The sequence below is a fragment of the Thalassophryne amazonica genome, chromosome 2 (genome assembly GCF_902500255.1).
Source record: "Thalassophryne amazonica chromosome 2, fThaAma1.1, whole genome shotgun sequence".
Classification (NCBI taxonomy): domain Eukaryota; kingdom Metazoa; phylum Chordata; class Actinopteri; order Batrachoidiformes; family Batrachoididae; genus Thalassophryne; species Thalassophryne amazonica.
In genome coordinates, this window is record NC_047104.1 from 114,851,564 (window position 1) to 114,870,347 (window position 18,784).

At 38.9% G+C, this 18,784-nt stretch overlaps 1 protein-coding gene across 1 annotated transcript in view; it reads right to left on the reverse strand.

Moving 5' to 3' along the window:
- The window catches only part of cdh16 (cadherin 16, KSP-cadherin), a 163,059-nt gene that overhangs the window by 21,630 nt on the left and 122,645 nt on the right, over positions 1-18,784 (reverse strand). Inside the window, exon 13 of the mRNA XM_034192397.1 lies at positions 227-468. Within this exon, the coding sequence (XP_034048288.1) occupies positions 227-468 (242 nt within the window). The remainder of the gene's footprint in view (positions 1-226; positions 469-18,784) is intronic.

Here is an 18,784-nt window from a genome sequence, read left to right on the forward strand (position 1 = left end):
TTCATCCAATCACATGCAACTTGTGTACTGTTCAAACATTGTACAAATGCTGTTAGTTTAATTTAAAAAACAATGAATAATATCTGTTGGTGCTTTGGGGTCACTGTGCAAGTATCTCTCTGTGTGTGTGTGTGTGTGTGTGTGTGTGTGTGTGTGTGTGTGTGTGTGTGTGTGTGTGTGTGTGTGTGTGTGTGTGTGTGTGTGTGTGGTTGTTGTTTCCCCTGACCTGATTGGGTGAGAATCAGGGTCATATCCTCGAATAGTGGCGATAACCCGCCCTGGTTCCTCGCCTTCTCTGACCGTCACTTCATAATGATTCTGGGACAGAACTGGACCTTCATTCACGTCATCAACATAGATGGAGACTGTTGCAGTAGATGCAGGTCCATAGCGTCCACGAACTAGTGCTATTGGATTCTGAGCGCTTAAAACAAGGATGTACTCACTCTCACGCTCAAAGTCCAAAACCTTTGCAAATACAAATATATAAGATTTAAAATAAATACCTCAATTGAAATGCTAATGTACTTCAGTATTTACAGAATATTGAAGAATTTCTGAATTCAAGGTCAGAATTATTTGCTACGGTGCCTCCAGAAAGTATTCACAGCAGTTCACTTTTTCCACATTTTGTCATGTTACAGCCTTATTTTAAAATGGAGTAAATTCATTTTGCCTTCAAAATTCTACTCACAAGACCCCATAATGACAACATGAAAAAGGGTTTTTTTGCAACTTTATTTAAAATAAAAAATCTAAGAAATTCCTTTTTCCCCTCAAAATATTCAACATGCAAATTCATTAAAAAATAAATAAATAAAGAAATCACATGATGTAAGTATTCACACCCTTTACTCAATACTTTGTTGAAGCACCTTTGGCAACAATTACAGCTTCAAGTCTTGAATATGATGCCACAAGCTTGGTGCACCTATCTTTGGTTTTTTGTCCATTCTTCTTTGCAGCACCTCTCAAGCTCCATCAGGTTTGATGTGGAGCGTCGGTGCACAGCCATTTTCAGATCTCTCCAGAGATGTTCAATCGAATTCAGGTCTGGGCTCTAGCTGGGCCACTCAAGAACATTCAGAGAGTTGTCCTGAAACCAGTCTTTTGACATCTTGACTGTGTGCTTAGGGTCATGGTCCTGCTGAAAGATTAATGGCTGCCCCAGTCTGAAATTTCTTTTGTACCCCTTCCCCTTCCCCTTGGCCCTACCCCTACCCCTTTAAAACAAGGGGTAAGGTGAAGGGGTATGCCTCTAGCCCTATGATTTGAGACACCCCTCCGCCTTAGGAGAAAAAAAAACTGCCGGTGTCAAACTGCCGTCTTCACTTTTTGTTAACATGGCAACCGAAATGCAACTTGTTGCAGTAGCCTGTTTGCTCTTTTTATTTTCTCGCCTTTCTGCATAAATGCAAAGAAATAGAAGAAGTCGCAGATTTCTTTGACGCATTGCAATCAATTAAATTGCAATTAATTAAATTAATTAACATGACATGTTAATTAATTTAATTAATTTGTAATTTATAATGATAATAATAATAATTAATATTATTAATAATTAATTGATTTGTAATTTATTAATGTTAATGATACTAGTAATTAATCAATAATAATAATTAATATTCTTTGATTAATCCTTAATTGATTGATTAGTAATTAATGAATTAGTAATTAAAATAATTTATGATAATAATTTATTAACTTATATAGCGCCAAATCATGACTAATCGCCTCAAGGTGCTTCACAAACATCATTTAAAAGCAGAATAAAATGAAATAAGATTAAAACACAATAACAATTTTTAAAACATAAATAAGTAAAAGAAGTAAAATAATAAAAATAATAAAAAAGACACACAATTATAAAATACTAATGATAAAACAGGAAAACTGTTTATTTATTTAAAATAAATAAACACGAAATATATCAGTCTGTGTGCAATGAATGTATACATTATACAAGTTTCACTTTTTGAATGGAATTATTGAAATAAATCAACTTTTTCATGATATTCTAATTATATGACCAGCACCTGTATGTATGTTTTGGGCTACATCTAGTTCTGTTAATATTTCTTTTTCAAATTCTCCCATTTTTTGCATCCAGCCCTATTTCCTTTAGAAATTTCCTTGACAAATAATAGCAGTCTATTAGGACGTCAGGTTATGTGTTACACATATACATGTGCGTCTGTATATATTTTCCAACTTATTCCCATTGATGAAACTTCTCCTCATTTTCTGCCTGAAAGCTTATTAGGAGTCGAGTGTGTTCAGGGCTGTTTGTTTACTAAATACACACATGTTACAGACCTTGAAATCCAACAGCAGGGGTTGATATTATGCAAAGATTTATGAACATACAAATTAACGTGATGATCCTTTATCATGATTTTCTCCGTTGTGAGATAAAAAAGTGTCTTATCGTAGCGTTCGTGTGTATGTGCATTATAACGCCTCAATGCATGAGCGACGTTACGATATTCTTCAGAATGACAATATACGCAGCATGCATCCAGAAGCATACACGTTGCTGTCATAGACAACTGCCTTTAAAGTTTTTTTGGCAAGTTATAACTTTCTAAACAGTGTAATTTGTAATGAAAGCCGCTTCATTTGTACGGCTCTTTCGGCACCATGTTTGTTTTTTCGGAGAGAGCGGTAAGCTCCTCCTACCCCTCCAAACAGAGTGTGCATCCAGAATCACTCCAAACGGAGGGGTTTGAAGCCCTCCGCCTCGCTCCAAAAAGAGAATTGAGACACCCCTCTGTCTCTAGTGCCCGCGCAAAACGGAGGGGAAGGGGTAAGGGGAAGGGCCAAGGGGTAGAATTGAGACTCAGCCCAAGGGCGCTCTGGAAATGGTAAATGGACTGCATTTATATAGCACTTTTCCATCTGCATCAGAAGCTCAAAGCACTTTACAAATAATGCCTCACATTCACCCTGATGTTGAGGGTGCTGCCATACGAGGTCTGTCAATAAAGTAACGGTCCTTCACAGAGAATAAGGTCTGTTAGTACAGCTTTAAGGACCCCTTTAAGGATGCTCGGCGCGTCGCGCTCCGAGCTGCGATGACGGGGCACAAGCCACCGGACCATTTCTAAACGGATGGCTCTGTGGATACGAGACCGTTGTGTGCTCTTTCTCTGCTTGCCTCTACTGGTGGTTGGCTCTCACTGCGGTATTGTATCACTTCCTGTTCCGGAGCACAGCGGTGTTTTGCTGTATCTGTTAGCTGTTTAATCTGCGCAGTTAGACTGATCTAGTTACCTAGATAACGATTTGTTTCACAGTGTTATCTTCACGTGCCTTAACTAAAGCACTCCCTCTGCTGAATCACCTCTAAATTATTTACACGTTATTCACTTTGCGTGTTTTTAGGAATCTGCTAGCTTAGCGCAGCTACTAGCTCTTAGCCGGTTTAGCATGGCGGCTTCTCCTGTCTCTCACGCACTTTTCTGCTCTGGGTGTGAAATGTTTAGTTATTCATCGGCCTCCTTTAGCAGTAATGGTACTTGTAATAAGTGTAGCTTATTCGTAGCTTTGGAGGCCAGGCTGGGCGAATTGGAGACTCGGCTCCACACCGTGGAAAATTCTACAGCTAGCCAGGCCCCTGTAGTTGGTGCGGACCAAGGTAGCTTAGCCGCCGTTAGTTTCCCTCTGGCAGATCCCGAGCAGCCGGGAAAGCAGGCCGACTGGGTGACTGTGAGGAGGAAGCATAGCCCTAAACAGAAGCCCCGTGTACACCACCAACCCGTTCAAATTTCTAACCGTTTTTCCCCACTCGGCGACACACCCGCCGAGGAACAAACTCTGGTTATTGGCGACTCTGTTTTGAGAAATGTGAAGTTAGCGACACCAGCAACCATAGTCAATTGTCTTCCGGGGGCCAGAGCAGGCGACATTGAAGGAAATTTGAAACTGCTGGCTAAGGCTAAGCGTAAATTTGGTGAGATTGTAATTCACATTGGCAGTAATGACACCCGGTTACGCCAATTGGAGGTCACTAAAATTAACATTGAATCGGTGTGTAACTTTGCAAAAACAATGTCGGACTCTGTAGTTTTCTCTGGGCCCCTCCCCAATCGGACCGGGAGTGACATGTTTAGCCGCATGTTCTCCTTGAATTGCTGGCTGTCTGAGTGGTGTCCAAAAAATGAGGTGGGCTTCATAGATAATTGGCAAAGCTTCTGGGGAAAACCTGGTCTTGTTAGGAGAGACGGCATCCATCCCACTTTGGATGGAGCAGCTCTCATTTCTAGAAATCTGGCCAATTTTCTTAAATCCTCCAAACCGTGACTATCCAGGGTTGGGACCAGGAAGCAGAGTTGTAGTCTTACACACCTCTCTGCAGCTTCTCTCCCCCTGCCATCCCCTCATTACCCCATCCCCGTAGAGACGGTGCCTGCTCCCAGACCACCAACAACCAGTAAAAATCTATTTAAGCATAAAAATTCAAAAACAAATAATAATATAGCACCTTCAACTGCACCACAGACTAAAACAGTTAAATGTGGTTTATTAAACATTAGGTCTCTCTCTTCTAAGTCCCTGTTAGTAAATGATATAATAATTGATCAACATATTGATTTATTCTGCCTTACAGAAACCTGGTTACAGCAGGATGATTATGTTAGTTTAAATGAGTCAACACCCCCGAGTCACACTAACTGCCAGAACGCTCGTAGCACGGGCCGAGGCGGAGGATTAGGAAAGCTAGGACATCTTACTACTCATCACTAATTGAAGAAAATAAGAACAACCCCAGGTTTCTTTTCAGCACTGTAGCCAGGCTGACAAAGAGTCAGAGCTCTATTGAGCCGAGTATTCCTTTAACTTTAACTAGTAATGACTTCATGACTTTCTTTGCTAATAAAATTTTAACTATTAGAGAAAAAATTACTCATAACCATCCCAAAGACGTATCGTTATCTTTGGCTGCTTTCAGTGATGCCGGTATTTGGTTAGAATCTTTCTCTCAGATTGTTCTGTCTGAGTTATTTTCATTAGTTACTTCATCCAAACCATCAACATGTCTATTAGACCCCATTCCTACCAGGCTGCTCAAGGAAGCCCTACCATTAATGCTTCGATCTTAAATATGATCAATCTATCTTTATTAGTTAGCTATGTACCACAGGCTTTTAAGGTGGCAGTAATTAAACCATTATTTAAAAAGCCATCACTTGACCCAGCTATCTTAGCTAATTATAGGCCAATCTCCAACCTTCCTTTTCTCTCAAAAATTCTTGAAATGGTAGTTGTTAAACAGCTAACTGATCATCTGCAGATGAATGGTCTATTTGAAGAGTTTCAGTCAGGTTTTAGAATTCATCATAGTACAGAAACAGCATTAGTGAAGGTTACAAATGATCTTCTTATGGCCTCAGACAGTGGACTCATCTCTGTGCTTGTTCTGTAGGACCTCAGTGCTGCTTTTGATACTGTTGACCATAAAATTTTATTACAGAGATTAGAACATGCCATAGGTATTAAAGGCACTGTGCTGCGGTGGTTTGAATCATATTTATCTAATAGATTACAATTTGTTCATGTAAATGGGGAATCTTCTTCACAGACTAAGGTTAATTATGGAGTTCCACAAGGTTCCGTGCTAGGACCAATTTTATTCACTTTATACATGCTTCCCTTAGGCAGTATTATTAGACGGCATTGCTTAAATTTTCATTGTTACGCAGATGATACCCAGCTTTATCTATCCATGAAGCCAGAGGACACACACCAATTAGCTAAACTGCAGGATTGTCTTACAGACATAAGGACATGGATGACCTCTAATTTCCTGCTTTTAAACTCAGATAAAACTGAAGTTATTGTACTTGGCCCCACAAATCTTAGAAACATGGTGTCTAACCAGATCCTTACTCTGGATGGCATTACCCTGACCTCTAGTAATACTGTGAGAAATCTTGGAGTCATTTTTGATCAGGATATGTCATTCAAAGCGCATATTAAACAAATATGTAAGACTGCTTTTTGCATTTACGCAATATCTCTAAAATTAGAAAGGTCTTGTCTCAGAGTGATGCTGAAAAACTAATTCATGCATTTATTTCCTCTAGGCTGGACTATTATAATTCATTATTATCAGGTTGTCCTAAAAGTTCCCTGAAAAGCCTTCAGTTAATTCAAAATGCTGCAGCTAGAGTACTGATGGGGACTAGAAGGAGAGAGCATATCTCACCTATATTGGCCTCTCTTCATTGGCTTCCTGTTAATTCTAGAATAGAATTTAAAATTCTTCTTCTTACTTATAAGGTTTTGAATAGTCAGGTCCCTTCTTATCTTAGGGACCTCATAGTACCATATCACCCCATTAGAGCGCTTCGCTCTCAAACTGCACGCTTACTTGTAGTTCCTAGGGTTTGTAAGAGTAGAATGGGAGGCAGAGCCTTCAGCTTTCAGGCTCCTCTCCTGTGGAACCAGCTCCCAATTCGGATCAGGGAGACAGACACCCTCTCTACTTTTAAGATTAGGCTTAAAACTTTCCTTTTTGCTAAAGCTTATAGTTAGGGCTGGATCAGGTGACCCTGAACCATCCTTAGTTATGCTGCTATAGACGTAGACTGCTGGGGGGTTCCCATAATGCATTGAGTGTTTCTTTCTCTTTTTGCTCTGTATGCACCACTCTGCATTTAATCATTAGTGATTGATCTCTGCTCCCCTCCACAGCATGTCTTTTTCCCGGTTCTCTCCCTCAGCCCCAACCAGTCCCAGCAGAAGACTGCCCCTCCCTGAGCCTGGTTCTGCTGGAGGTTTCTTGCTGTTAAAAGGGAGTTTTTCCTTCCCACTGTTGCCAAGTGCTTGCTCACAGGGGGTCATTTTGACCGTTGGGGTTTTTCCGTAATTATTGTATGGCTTTGCCTTACAATATAAAGCGCCTTGGGGCAACTGTTTGTTGTGATTTGGCGCTATATAAATAAAATTGATTTGATTTGATTTGGTTATCACAAGAGCTGGACATCAGCCATTTTCCGGCAGATTTCACTTTTAACAAGCGATTTTGTCATGGAAAGCAGCGCGGAGGCTTCGCGTGTCACTACCGATTCGCTGATGAAGCGAGACAAAGGAACACCTCCGTTTCGGAGTGATAAAGGACAAGTTGGGACATGCCCAGCTCTCCACAATTTCACTGATACTTACTGGACTGGTAAGCATTGAAAGCCGAGATAGACATGTCCAAACTTGTCCTCTGACATGCCGAAACGGAGGTGTTCCTTTGTCTCGCTTCCAAAGCGAATCGGTTTTACGCGCGAAGCCTCCGCGTGGCTTTCCATGACAAAATCTCTTGTTAAAAGTGAAATCTGCCAGAGCACACGACGGTCTCGTATCCACAGAGCCATCCGTTTAGAAATGGTCTGGTGGCTTGTGCCGCGTCGTTGAAGCTCGGAGCGCGGTGCGCCGAGCGTCCTTAAAGCTGTAGTAACAGACCTTATTCTCTGTGAAGCCCGTAAAATTTTCACCAAAAGCCAGATAAATTTTTTAAATGGTTTCCAGGTGCCAGTCTCTAACAGTTTCTGAAAAAATTCTGATGGAAAAAAAGTCCTTTTCATTCCGCCATTTCCAGACAATGAAAATCCGACGAGGGGGCGGGACCACTCCTTCCCAAGGCGTGCTCACAGGCGAATGACGTCACCGACAGGCGTGGAAAAACTCACGCATGCGCACGAGGGTTCAAGCATGTCTGACGTAAAAACACGTATACACCAGGAGCAACTAGGGGATTAAAACTAACTCCAACTTCTCACTGTTGCAAGATTGCCTTGCAGCAGTGAGAAGTTGGATGTCTAGAAACATCATACTTTTAAACTCTGATAAGACTGAAATGATGGTCCTTGGTCCTGTGAGACATCGGCATCAATTTGGCCAGTTAACGCTCAGCCTCGGCTCATGTGTCATACATCACACTGACAAAGTGAGGAACCTTGGGGTCATTTTTGATCCTTCGTTGTCCTTTGGCCTCCACATTAGAAATATTACAAGGACTGCTTTCTTTCACCTGCGAAATATAGCGAAGATTTGTCCCATCCTGTCTATGGCTGATGCTGAGACCCTGATCCATGCATTTATCTCTTCTAGATTGGACTACTGCAATGTTCTATTTTCTGGTTTACCGCAGTCTAGCATTAGGGGTCTCCAATTGGTTAAAAATGCTGCAGCCAGACTTTTGACACGAAGCAGAAAGTTCGACCACATTACATCCATTTTGACATCCCTTCACTGGCTTCCTGTACCAGTGAGATCAGATTTTAAGGTTCTGCTACTAACCTATAAAATTATTCATGATCTCCCTGCGTCAATAAAACAGATTCTGTGGAGATTTTCAAGTCCAGGCATAAGACGCACTTATTTTCCCTTTCATATGGCTAGCATACTGGTACAGTTTTGTTTTACGCTTTTTACTCTTTTAAATCATTTATTAGTAATTGGAGTGGGCTGTGGCCTCAACTTTACCTAAATTCTGGGTCTTTTAGTGAAGTTTAGGGCTAGTGGCCGGCGATCACCTTAGTATTTCTCTGTTTTTCTTGTTGTTTAATGCTGGCAAATTATACAGTATTTTTTGTCTTTCTGATGCCTGATTTTGTTTTTTCTCTGTTTAAGTTGCAGCTCTATCCAGAGATGCAAGTTGTATTGGTGTTGGCGATCCTCCTGTCCTGTGCACCAACAGCAATTCTTGTATGTTCGTCCATGAATTGTATCTGTAATTTATGTTTGTAACATGACCCAAGTAGAGGGTCACCCCTTTAACTGGTCTGCTTGAGGTTTCTTCCTCAGAGGGAGTTTTTCCTTACCACTGTTGCTCTGGGGGTTGGTAAGGTTAGTCCTTACCTGTGTGAAGCTCTTTGAGGCAACTCTGTTGTGATTTGGCGCTATATAAATGAAAATAAATTGAAATTAAAAACCTTGCCCAAGGGCCCTTAGTGATTTTCCAGTCAGGCTGGGATTTGAAGCAAGGATCTTCTGGTCTCAAGCCCAAGGATGATCAGTGAAAAGAAGATGCACCTGAGCTGAATTTTGAGATTCATCGCAAAGGCTGTGATGTACATGTGATTTCTTAGGTTATTTTTTTTTTTTATTATTTGCAAAAAAATCTCAAAAAACATTTTTCACAAGGTCATTCTGGGGTATTGTGTATAGAATTTTGAAGAAACAAAAAAAAAAAATTAATCCAATTTGGAATCAGGCTGTAACATAACAAAATGTGATAAAACTGAAGCGCTGTGAATACTTTCTGGATGCACCGTACGTGTAAAATGACTATCATGAAGAAGTGCATTATGGAACAGTTCCCCTAAAGTGTACACATGACACATTTTGCTTGTGTGCTCAACTGACTGCTGATGAAATAAAGTGAAGAGGATGGACGGATGAATGGATATGCACTCTCTCAGCACCGAGCCAATTTGCCACAATACAACTTATAATGTGCTCTTATTTTACTTACAAAGAAACTCATTTACTGGCAGAGTTGTGTGACATTTTCAATGTGACACAGAAGCTTGAGTCACAGTGAAATGATTCATCACATTGAGCCATTTTTCCTTTCTGTAAACTACTGCATTCATCTTTATTCAGGTTTTTCTGCACATCCTTTATTCAAAAAAGTGCAGTGTTACACGTGACTCTCGATTTGTGCACTTTTACATGGAAAAATTTAAAAACAGAAGAAATTACATTTGTACAAATAAATGCTTAAATCCACAGTGTGTAGGATTTAGTGCCATCTAGTGGTGAGGTTGCAGATTGTATTATGCCATTCTCGATTCTAATTTCGTTTCACTTTACATTTATGCTTCTTTTGTGACAGAGATTCATACTGGCTTGCCTCCTTTTGTTTTAGCAATATTTGTTATCCTCCTTTTCAAAAATGACAGTTCTCTCTTCTTACCCTGCACTAGCAACTAGTAAATGGTGTATAGGGGAGCTATCCACTAATTTCTTTTTTTTTCAGTTTTCCAACCATGTTGCAACTGACAGAATAAGCATGTACCATTTTAATTTCTATATCAACACGGTGGTTCAACATGACGGCCTTGGGCACCTGCTGCCATGTAAATATAAAGATCAACTGTATTTATTTCAAAGGAAATTATTTTGTTAGAGTACAGAAACAGTAAACAATGGTTAGTTAAATGCACAATTACAGAAAGTGTTAGTATTAAATAGAAATCAATCAATCAAATATTTTCTATATTTTTTTTACAATAAATACAATAAATTTATGCGAAATGACTGGAAGATGTACAATATGTTTGACAATATACCACATAACTCTGAATAACTGTTCTTTATATATTCATCCTGCAGGGGAGGGCAGAATTATACTGGTCTCACGGCAAGTCGTGATTCAGCAGCACAAAATATACATTAATCTATTGGTTCATGATATTGAGACGAAAAGCGCCTCATTTTCATCACGGCAGCACAAATTCATTCTAATTCATTCCCTGATGGCTGCATAAAATTAAAAGTGAAGCAGGGGGAGCGCTCAGGGTGGTTATGGTTAGGGTTGGGGGAAGGAGTAGGGTTAGTAACAGTGAGTTAAAAAAAAAAATCACGAAAATTGGACTCATTTCGTGATGGAAGCACAAAAAAAAGTGAGACTGGGCTGGGTAGGAAAGCCCTCCTGTTGCATTCAGTTGTGCACATCAGTGCTCTCATTCTACAACTGAAGGTGACTGACAGGACATCAGTGTGGCATGCAGGGGGTCAGAGGTGTTGTCCAGGATGCTGAGCAGCTTCCTCAGCATCCTCCTCTCTGACACCTCCACCACAGACTCCAGCTCAACCCCCAGGTAGATGTATTATGTAGGTAAGTTTTGAATTCTATGTTCCATGTCTGCCAGTAAACACACCTATATCCTACACACTGTGGCTTTAATCACTTTTACAAGCATTTGGATGTCGATGTTGTCCACACATTAGTAATGTGTGGACAACATTCTAGAAATCTGGCCAATTTTCTTGGATCCTCCAAACTGTGACTGTCTAGCGTTGGGACCAGGAGGCAGAGCTGTGGTCTTATACACCTTTCTGCAGCTTCTCTCCCCCTGCCATCCCCTCATTACCCCATCCCCGTAGAGACGGTGCCTGCTTCCAGACCACCAATAACCAGCAAAAATCTATTTAAGCAAAAAAATTCAAAAAGAAAAAATAATATAGCACCTTCAACTGCACCACAGACTAAAACAGTTAAATGTGGTCTATTAAACATTAGGTCTCTCTCTTCTAAGTCCCTGTTGGTAAATGATATAATAATTGATCAACGTATTGATTTATTCTGCCTAACAGAAACCTGGTTACAGCAGGATGAATATGTTAGTTTAAATGAGTCAACACCCCCGAGTCACACTAACTGTCAGAATGCTCGTAGTACGGGCCGGGGCGGAGGATTAGCAGCAATCTTCCATTCCAGCTTATTAATTAATCAAAACCCAGACAGAGCTTTAATTCATTTGAAAGCTTGTCTCTTAGTCTTTTCCATCCAAATTGGAAGTCCCAAAAACCAGTTTTATTTGTTATTATCTATCGTCCACCTGGTCGTTACTGTGAGTTTCTCTGTGAATTTTCAGACCTTCTGTCTGACTTAGTGCTTAGCTCAGATAAGATACTTATAGTGGGCGATTTTAACATCCACACAGATGCTGAGAATGACAGCCTCAACACTGCATTTAATCTATTATTAGACTCTATTGGCTTTGCTCAAAAAGTAAATGAGTCCACCCACCACTTTAATCATATCTTAGATCTTGTTCTGACTTATGGTATGGAAATAGAAGACTTAACAGTATTCCCTGAAAACTCCCTTCTGTCTCATCATTTTTTAATAACATTTACATTTACCCTGATGGACTACCCAGCAGTGGGGAATAAGTTTCATTACACTATGATTCCTTCTTTATGTTCTCTATTGTCATATACCAACACAGAGCAGAGTAGCTACCTAAACTCTGTAAGAGAGTTAGAGTATCTCGTCAATAGTTTTACATCCTCATTGAAGACAACTTTGGATGCTGTAGCTCCTCTGAAAAAGAGAGCTTTAAATCAGAAGTGTCTGACTCCGTGGTATAACTCACAAACTCGTAGCTTAAAGCAGATAACCCGTAAGTTGGAGAGGAAATGGCGTCTCACTAATTTAGAAGATCTTCACTTAGCCTGGAAAAAGAGTTTGTTGCTCTATAAAAAGCCCTCCGTAAAGCTAGGACATCTTTCTACTCATCACTAATTGAAGAAAATAAGAACAACCTCAGGTTTCTTTTCAGCACTGTAGCCAGGCTGACAAAGAGTCAGAGCTCTATTGAGCTGAGTATTCCATTAACTTTAACTAGTAATGACTTCATGACTTTCTTTGCTAACAAAATTTTGACTATTAGAGAAAAAATTACTCATAACCATCCCAAAGATGTATCGTTATCTTTGGCTGCTTTCAGTGATGCTGGTATTTAGTTAGACTCTTTCTCTCTGAGTTATTTTCATTAGTTACTTCATCCAAACCATCAACATGTTTATTAGACCCCATTCCTGCCAGGCTGCTTAAGGAAGTCCTACCATTATTTAATGCTTCAATCTTAAATATGATCAACTTATCTTTGTTAGTTGGCTATGTACCACAGGCTTTTAAGGTGGCAGTAATTAAACCATTACTTAAAAAGCCATCACTTGACCCAGCTATTTTAGCTAATTATAGGCCAATCTCCAACCTTCCTTTTCTCTCAAAGATTCTTGAGAGGGTAGTTGTAAAACAGCTAACTGATCACCTGCAGAGGAATGGTCTATTTGAAGAGGTTCAGTCAGGTTTTAGAATTCATCATAGTACAGAAACAGCATTAGTGAAGGTTACAAATGATCTTCTTATGGCTTCGGACAGTGGACTTATCTCTGTGCTTGTTCTGTTGGACCTCAGTGCTGCTTTTGATACTGTTGACCATAAAATTTTATTACAGAGATTAGAGCATGTCATAGGTATTAAAGGCACTGCGCTGCGGTGGTTTGAATCATATTTGTCTAATAGATTACAGTTTGTTCATGTAAATGGGGAATCTTCTTCACAGACTAAAGTTAATTATGGAGTTCCACAAGGTTCTGTGCTAGGACCAATTTTATTCACTTTATACATGCTTCCCTTAGGCAGTATTATTAGACGGTATTGCTTAAATTTTCATTGTTACGCAGATGATACCCAGCTTTATCTATCCATGAAGCCAGAGGACACACACCAATTAGCTAAACTGCAGGATTGTCTTACAGACATAAGACATGGATGACCTCTAATTTCCTGCTTTTAAACTCAGATAAAACTGAAGTTATTGTACTTGGCCCCACAAATCTTAGAAGCATGGTGTCTAACCAGATCTTTACTCTGGATGGCATTTCCCTGACCTCTAGTAATACTGTGAGAAATCTTGGAGTCATTTTTGATCAGGATATGTCATTCAAAGCGCATATTAAACAAATATGTAGGACTGCCTTTTTGCATTTACGCAATATCTCTAAAATCAGAAAGGTCTTGTCTCAGAGTGATGCTGAAAAACTAATTAATGCATTTATTTCCTCTAGGCTGGACTGTTGTAATTCTTTATTATCAGGTTGTCCTAAAAGTTCCCTAAAAAGCCTTCAGTTAATTCAAAATGCTGCAGCTAGAGTACTGACGGGGACTAGCAGGAGAGAGCATATCTCACCCGTGTTGGCCTCTCTTCATTGGCTTCCTGTTAATTCTAGAATAGAATTTAAAATTCTTCTTCTTACTTATAAGGTTTTGAATAATCAGGTCCCATCTTATCTTAGGGACCTCGTAGTACCATATCACCCTAATAGAGCGCTTCGCTCTCAGACTGCAGGCTTACTTGTAGTTCCTAGGGTTTGTAAGAGTAGAATGGGAGGCAGAGCCTTCAGCTTTCAGGCTCCTCTCCTGTGGAACCAGCTCCCAATTCAGATCAGGGAGACAGATACCCTCTCTACTTTTAAGATTAGGCTTAAAACTTTCCTTTTCGCTAAGGCTTATAGTTAGGGCTGGATCGGGTGACCCTGGACTATCCCTTGGTTATGCTGCTTTAGACGTAGACTGTGGGGGGGTTCCCATGATGCATTGTTTCTTTCTCTTTTTGCTCTGTATGCATCACTCCGCATTTAATCATTAGTGATCGATCTCTGCTCCCCTCCACAGCATGTCTTTTTCCTGGTTCTTTCCCTCAGCCCCAACCAGTCTCAGCAGAAGACTGCCCCTCCCTGAGCCTGGTTCTGCTGGAGGTTTCTTCCTGTTAAGAGGGAGTTTTTCCTTCCCACTGTTGCCAAGTGCTTGCTCACAGGGGGTCGTTTTGACCGTTGGGGTTTTTCATAATTATTGTATGGCCTTGCCTTACAATATAAAGCGCCTTGGGGCAACTGTTTGTTGTGATTTGGCGCTATATAAAAAAAAGTTGATTGATTGATTGATAATGTGCCAAAAATAATACTTTCTCCTAATAAATTCTCCTAAATCCTTCGCACTGCAGCTTTCATGAAATCTTTTTATGAGGTTACTTCTCTATGTCTGAGGTGTATGTACGATGTCTATCAGATAACTTTGAAAGAACAAATTTCATGTGGCATAATTACCATTTGGGAACTGTGAAGGTAATAGCTTTAGTTATTGCAATATTGTGATTGTTTTTGGATTTCTGGTTTTCATTGTATATTGTGTTTAGAAGAGATTAGATGAGACTCATACCAGTTATAATAGAATTATAAATGCGGTCAGTGATATGAATTATTGTCTTATCTTTTTAAAGACAAAGAAATCTAATTAAAAGCAAAAGGCATCATAGTTTCAAATCTATATTAAATTATTTTAAAGCAATTTTCTGAATGCTGTCCAGAAGCTTGTGTTTGAGATGTGCTTTTCTCCTTAAATGTGCTCTGTCTGCCCATAAAAACACAATAATGATCCTGTCTTCTCTGACATCATGCTGCTGATAGGCTGTGTGCCTCCGTTGCCAAGGAGAAGAAGTCCAGACCTCAGAGGGTTTGTGAGTACGAATGTTGACTGGAAGTGATGCATTGAACTATGTGTAATGTACCAGAGCTGTACATGGTGATCAGTCATCTTCTGCACTTTGTTGTTCAAATACTGCCTTGATGAAACTGAATAATTTTGCATTTTCCTGCTGCACAGGTCAAAAGTCAGAATCAAATTTTGTTTGCACAGATGTTTGATATAGTGGATGAGTCAAACAAAGCAATGTACGTATGTCTACAAACATTCAAGTATTTACATGTATTATCCTCTAATATTATCACAGGAATCATCTGCTTGTACTCTTGATTTGGTTGCAGCAAGACAAAATTGGAACAAATGCATTCGCTTGGAACCTGGAACATTAATATACTAAATATCTTGCTGAAAAGAAAGAAAATGATCCACTTGTACACTGTAAAAAAAAAAATTCTGTTAAATTAAGGGTGAAATTCTGTGTAATCACAACATAAGAAATTGTAGAAAGAAAAACAATGGAGTGGTGTTTAATTTACAGCAATAATGTGTAAAATGTGGAACCAAACTGAAGTGTAAATTTAACAGTACAAATATGTTAAAATAATCATATACCATTGTATATTTTATAAATTACTGTAGTTCAAACACAGAAAAACCATAATACCAAAAACTGTCCAATACAGTGAGATTTTACAGATGAGAATTTTCACAAATACAGTAAAATACTGATAATTAAAGGTTTGAAAAAAAGAGGTGATGTGTCTGTTTAAACTACATTTTGAGGGTAATTAAACATAAAGTGACCCGTTTACAGAGATTTTATCTTCTAAATAGTCAATAAAATTACAACAGTTTAACACTATAAAATTTACATGCTTTATGTAAAACCATTTACATATTCTCTGTAATTTTTACAAAATTATCCTGGTAAACACAGCTGCCAGAATTTTTCGGTAAAAGCAAGGGAATTTTTTACAGTATATTCTTGATTTTGTTTTGTAACTTGCGTTCTAATTTTCAAACATTTCTTCCAGAAATAAGTGGAGCAAATATATCAGTTTAAAACCTCCTTGTATGCAGAATTCTGTGTGATTGTTTTATCAATAAGCTATTATATGTTGTCATTGTAATAACAGAAAACTGATAAAATAATACTGAGAAACAGGAGGTTGGAAAAAATGATACTCGTCCAATCAAAAGGTAGTAATAAAGGGTTGACATCATCTTTCTTTTTGTAAGATTAAAAAAAAAAAGGGCTACTGTAAGCCATAATTGGTTAGTTCTGATTGGACACCACCTCGATGTCAGAATCACAATGTGGTCTCTCTGTGACTGTCTGTGGTTGATGGACAATATAAATGAACTTCATAGTAACTATTTTGGGTAGAATTTTATGTCCGCTGCTAGGTGGATGTAAGCATTATGACACCAAGGAAGCGGGTCAGCTTTGCCATCTCAAGGTGGATTTCTCTGCACACCTTGAACAGTGCATAAGACAACTGCATGGAACAGACCAACTGCTGATTTATAATATGAGATGAAATATTCCATACTACATAGTCGAAATGTGGTTTGGATCTGTGTCACGTGACCCAGTTAGTCATCATTATATCTGACGACATGCTGTGATGTTTCAAAATGCAATGGCTGGAGTTTGATTATATTTTATGGTGAGATGGTCGTTGGATCAGGGAGGACCTATTTAAATTGTCAGTCAGATTTAAGTACATCAGTTTCCCATTTGTCTTTTTGTCACCATTATGAAATTATAATGTAGAACTTATGATTCTACAGATTTCTGGAATTGTTGAACAAATAAACAAATGAAATGTCTGTTGATACAGTGCCATCCAAAAACTCCTGGGACACGTGGTGTTTTATACATTTTTTGATTTGTTTATGCCATTTCAAATACAAAAAATACAAAAAAAAATAAATTAAAATAATAAAAAGTTCTAAATTATCTTCCTTAAACGGAAACTGAAAGTAAATCCCTACAACTTGACATACTTAGTGACTTGGAAATGTTCATGTATCCATCCCCTGACTTGTCTGAAGAAAGTGGCAATAAAACAGATTATTTACAGGTATTATCCAAAGCATTCCATTGCTTATGTAACCCACCATCTTGGCTTTTATATTTTTAATTAATTTATACCAAGTTGTAGAGATTTACTCTCAGTTTTAGTTTAACAACAATAATTGTTTTATATATACGAGGTCTGTCCAAAAATTATCAGACCTTTTTATTATTTTCAAAAACCTTATGGATTTGAATCACGTGTGCTTGCATGAGCCAACCTTGAACCTTCGTGTGCATGCGTGAGTTTTTTCACGCCTGTCGGTTGTGTCATTCGCCTGTGAGCAGGCTTTGAGTGAGCACTGGTCCTCCCCCCTCGTTGGATTTTCATTTCGAGGAAAATGTCTGAACGATTGGAGCAGCGCTGAATCAAATTTTTCCAGAAACTGTGAGAGACAGCCAGGTGGAAACCATTCGGAAGATTCAAACGGCTTTCGGTGGCTTTTCAGTCGAGTGAGTATCCGAGGAATTGTGTAAGAGCTGGACATGTCACAACATGTCCAGAGACTTCCAACTTCCGCACGTCTTTCATTACAAAATCTCCTGTAACAGTGGAATGTGCCGAAAAAGTGCTGATGTCCACCTCTTCTGCAATTTCTCTGGTAGTCAGACGACGTCCCGGATCAACACAGCGTTCACTTTGGAAATGATCTGGTCGTTTCAGCCTGTCGATGGCCGCTCGGAGCGCGGCGCGCCCTCAGCCATTGTGCGCCGTCTTTAAACCGGTTGTAACACTCCTTAATCTGTGTGATGCCCATAGGATCGTCGCCGAAAGCCATCTGAATCTTCCGAATGGTTTCCACCTGGCTGTCTCTCACAGTTTCTGGACAAATTTGATGCAGCAAAGCTTCAAATCGTTCCACCTCGCAATGAAAATCCAACGAGAGGGGAGGACCAGTGCTCACACAAAGCCTGCTCACAGGCGAATGATGCAACTGATGGGCATGAAAAAAATCACGCATGCGCATGAAGGTTCAAGGTTGGCTCATGCAAGCACACATGATTCAAATCCATATGGTTTTTGAAAAAAAAAAAAAAAAAAAAAAAAAAAAAAAATATATATATATATATATATATATATATATATATATATATATATAGTGAGTAAAATAAGTATTTGAACACCCTGCGATTTTGCAAGTTCTCCCACTTAGAAATCATGGAGGGGTCTGAAATTTTCATCTTACGTGCAGGTCCACTGTGAGAGACATAATCTAAAAAGAAAAAAAAAAAATCCGGAAATCACAATGTATGATTTTTTTAATAATTTATTTGTATGCCACTGCTGCAAATAAGTATTTCAACACCTGTGAAAACCAATGTTAATATTTGGTACAGAATTCTTGCTGGTTGGTAGGTGTTAAATACTTAATACTTATTAAAAAATCATACATTGTGATTTCTGGATTTTTTTTTTTTAAACACCCTGCAAAACCGCAGGGTGTTTCAAATACATATTCTCCTCACTGTATATATATATATATATATATATATATATATATAAAATGTATGTATGTATGTTTTGTTTTGTTTTTGTTTTGTTTTTGTAATTGAAATGGCATAAACGAATGAAAATGTGTAAAATACCAAGTGTTCCAATACTTTAGGAGGGCACTGTATGTGTTGAGTTTTAAACATTATGGAGAACATGGAACTGGGACTGCTGTCCAAGTCTACGGTTTGATTTTAACCGGTTCATTTTGCAGTTT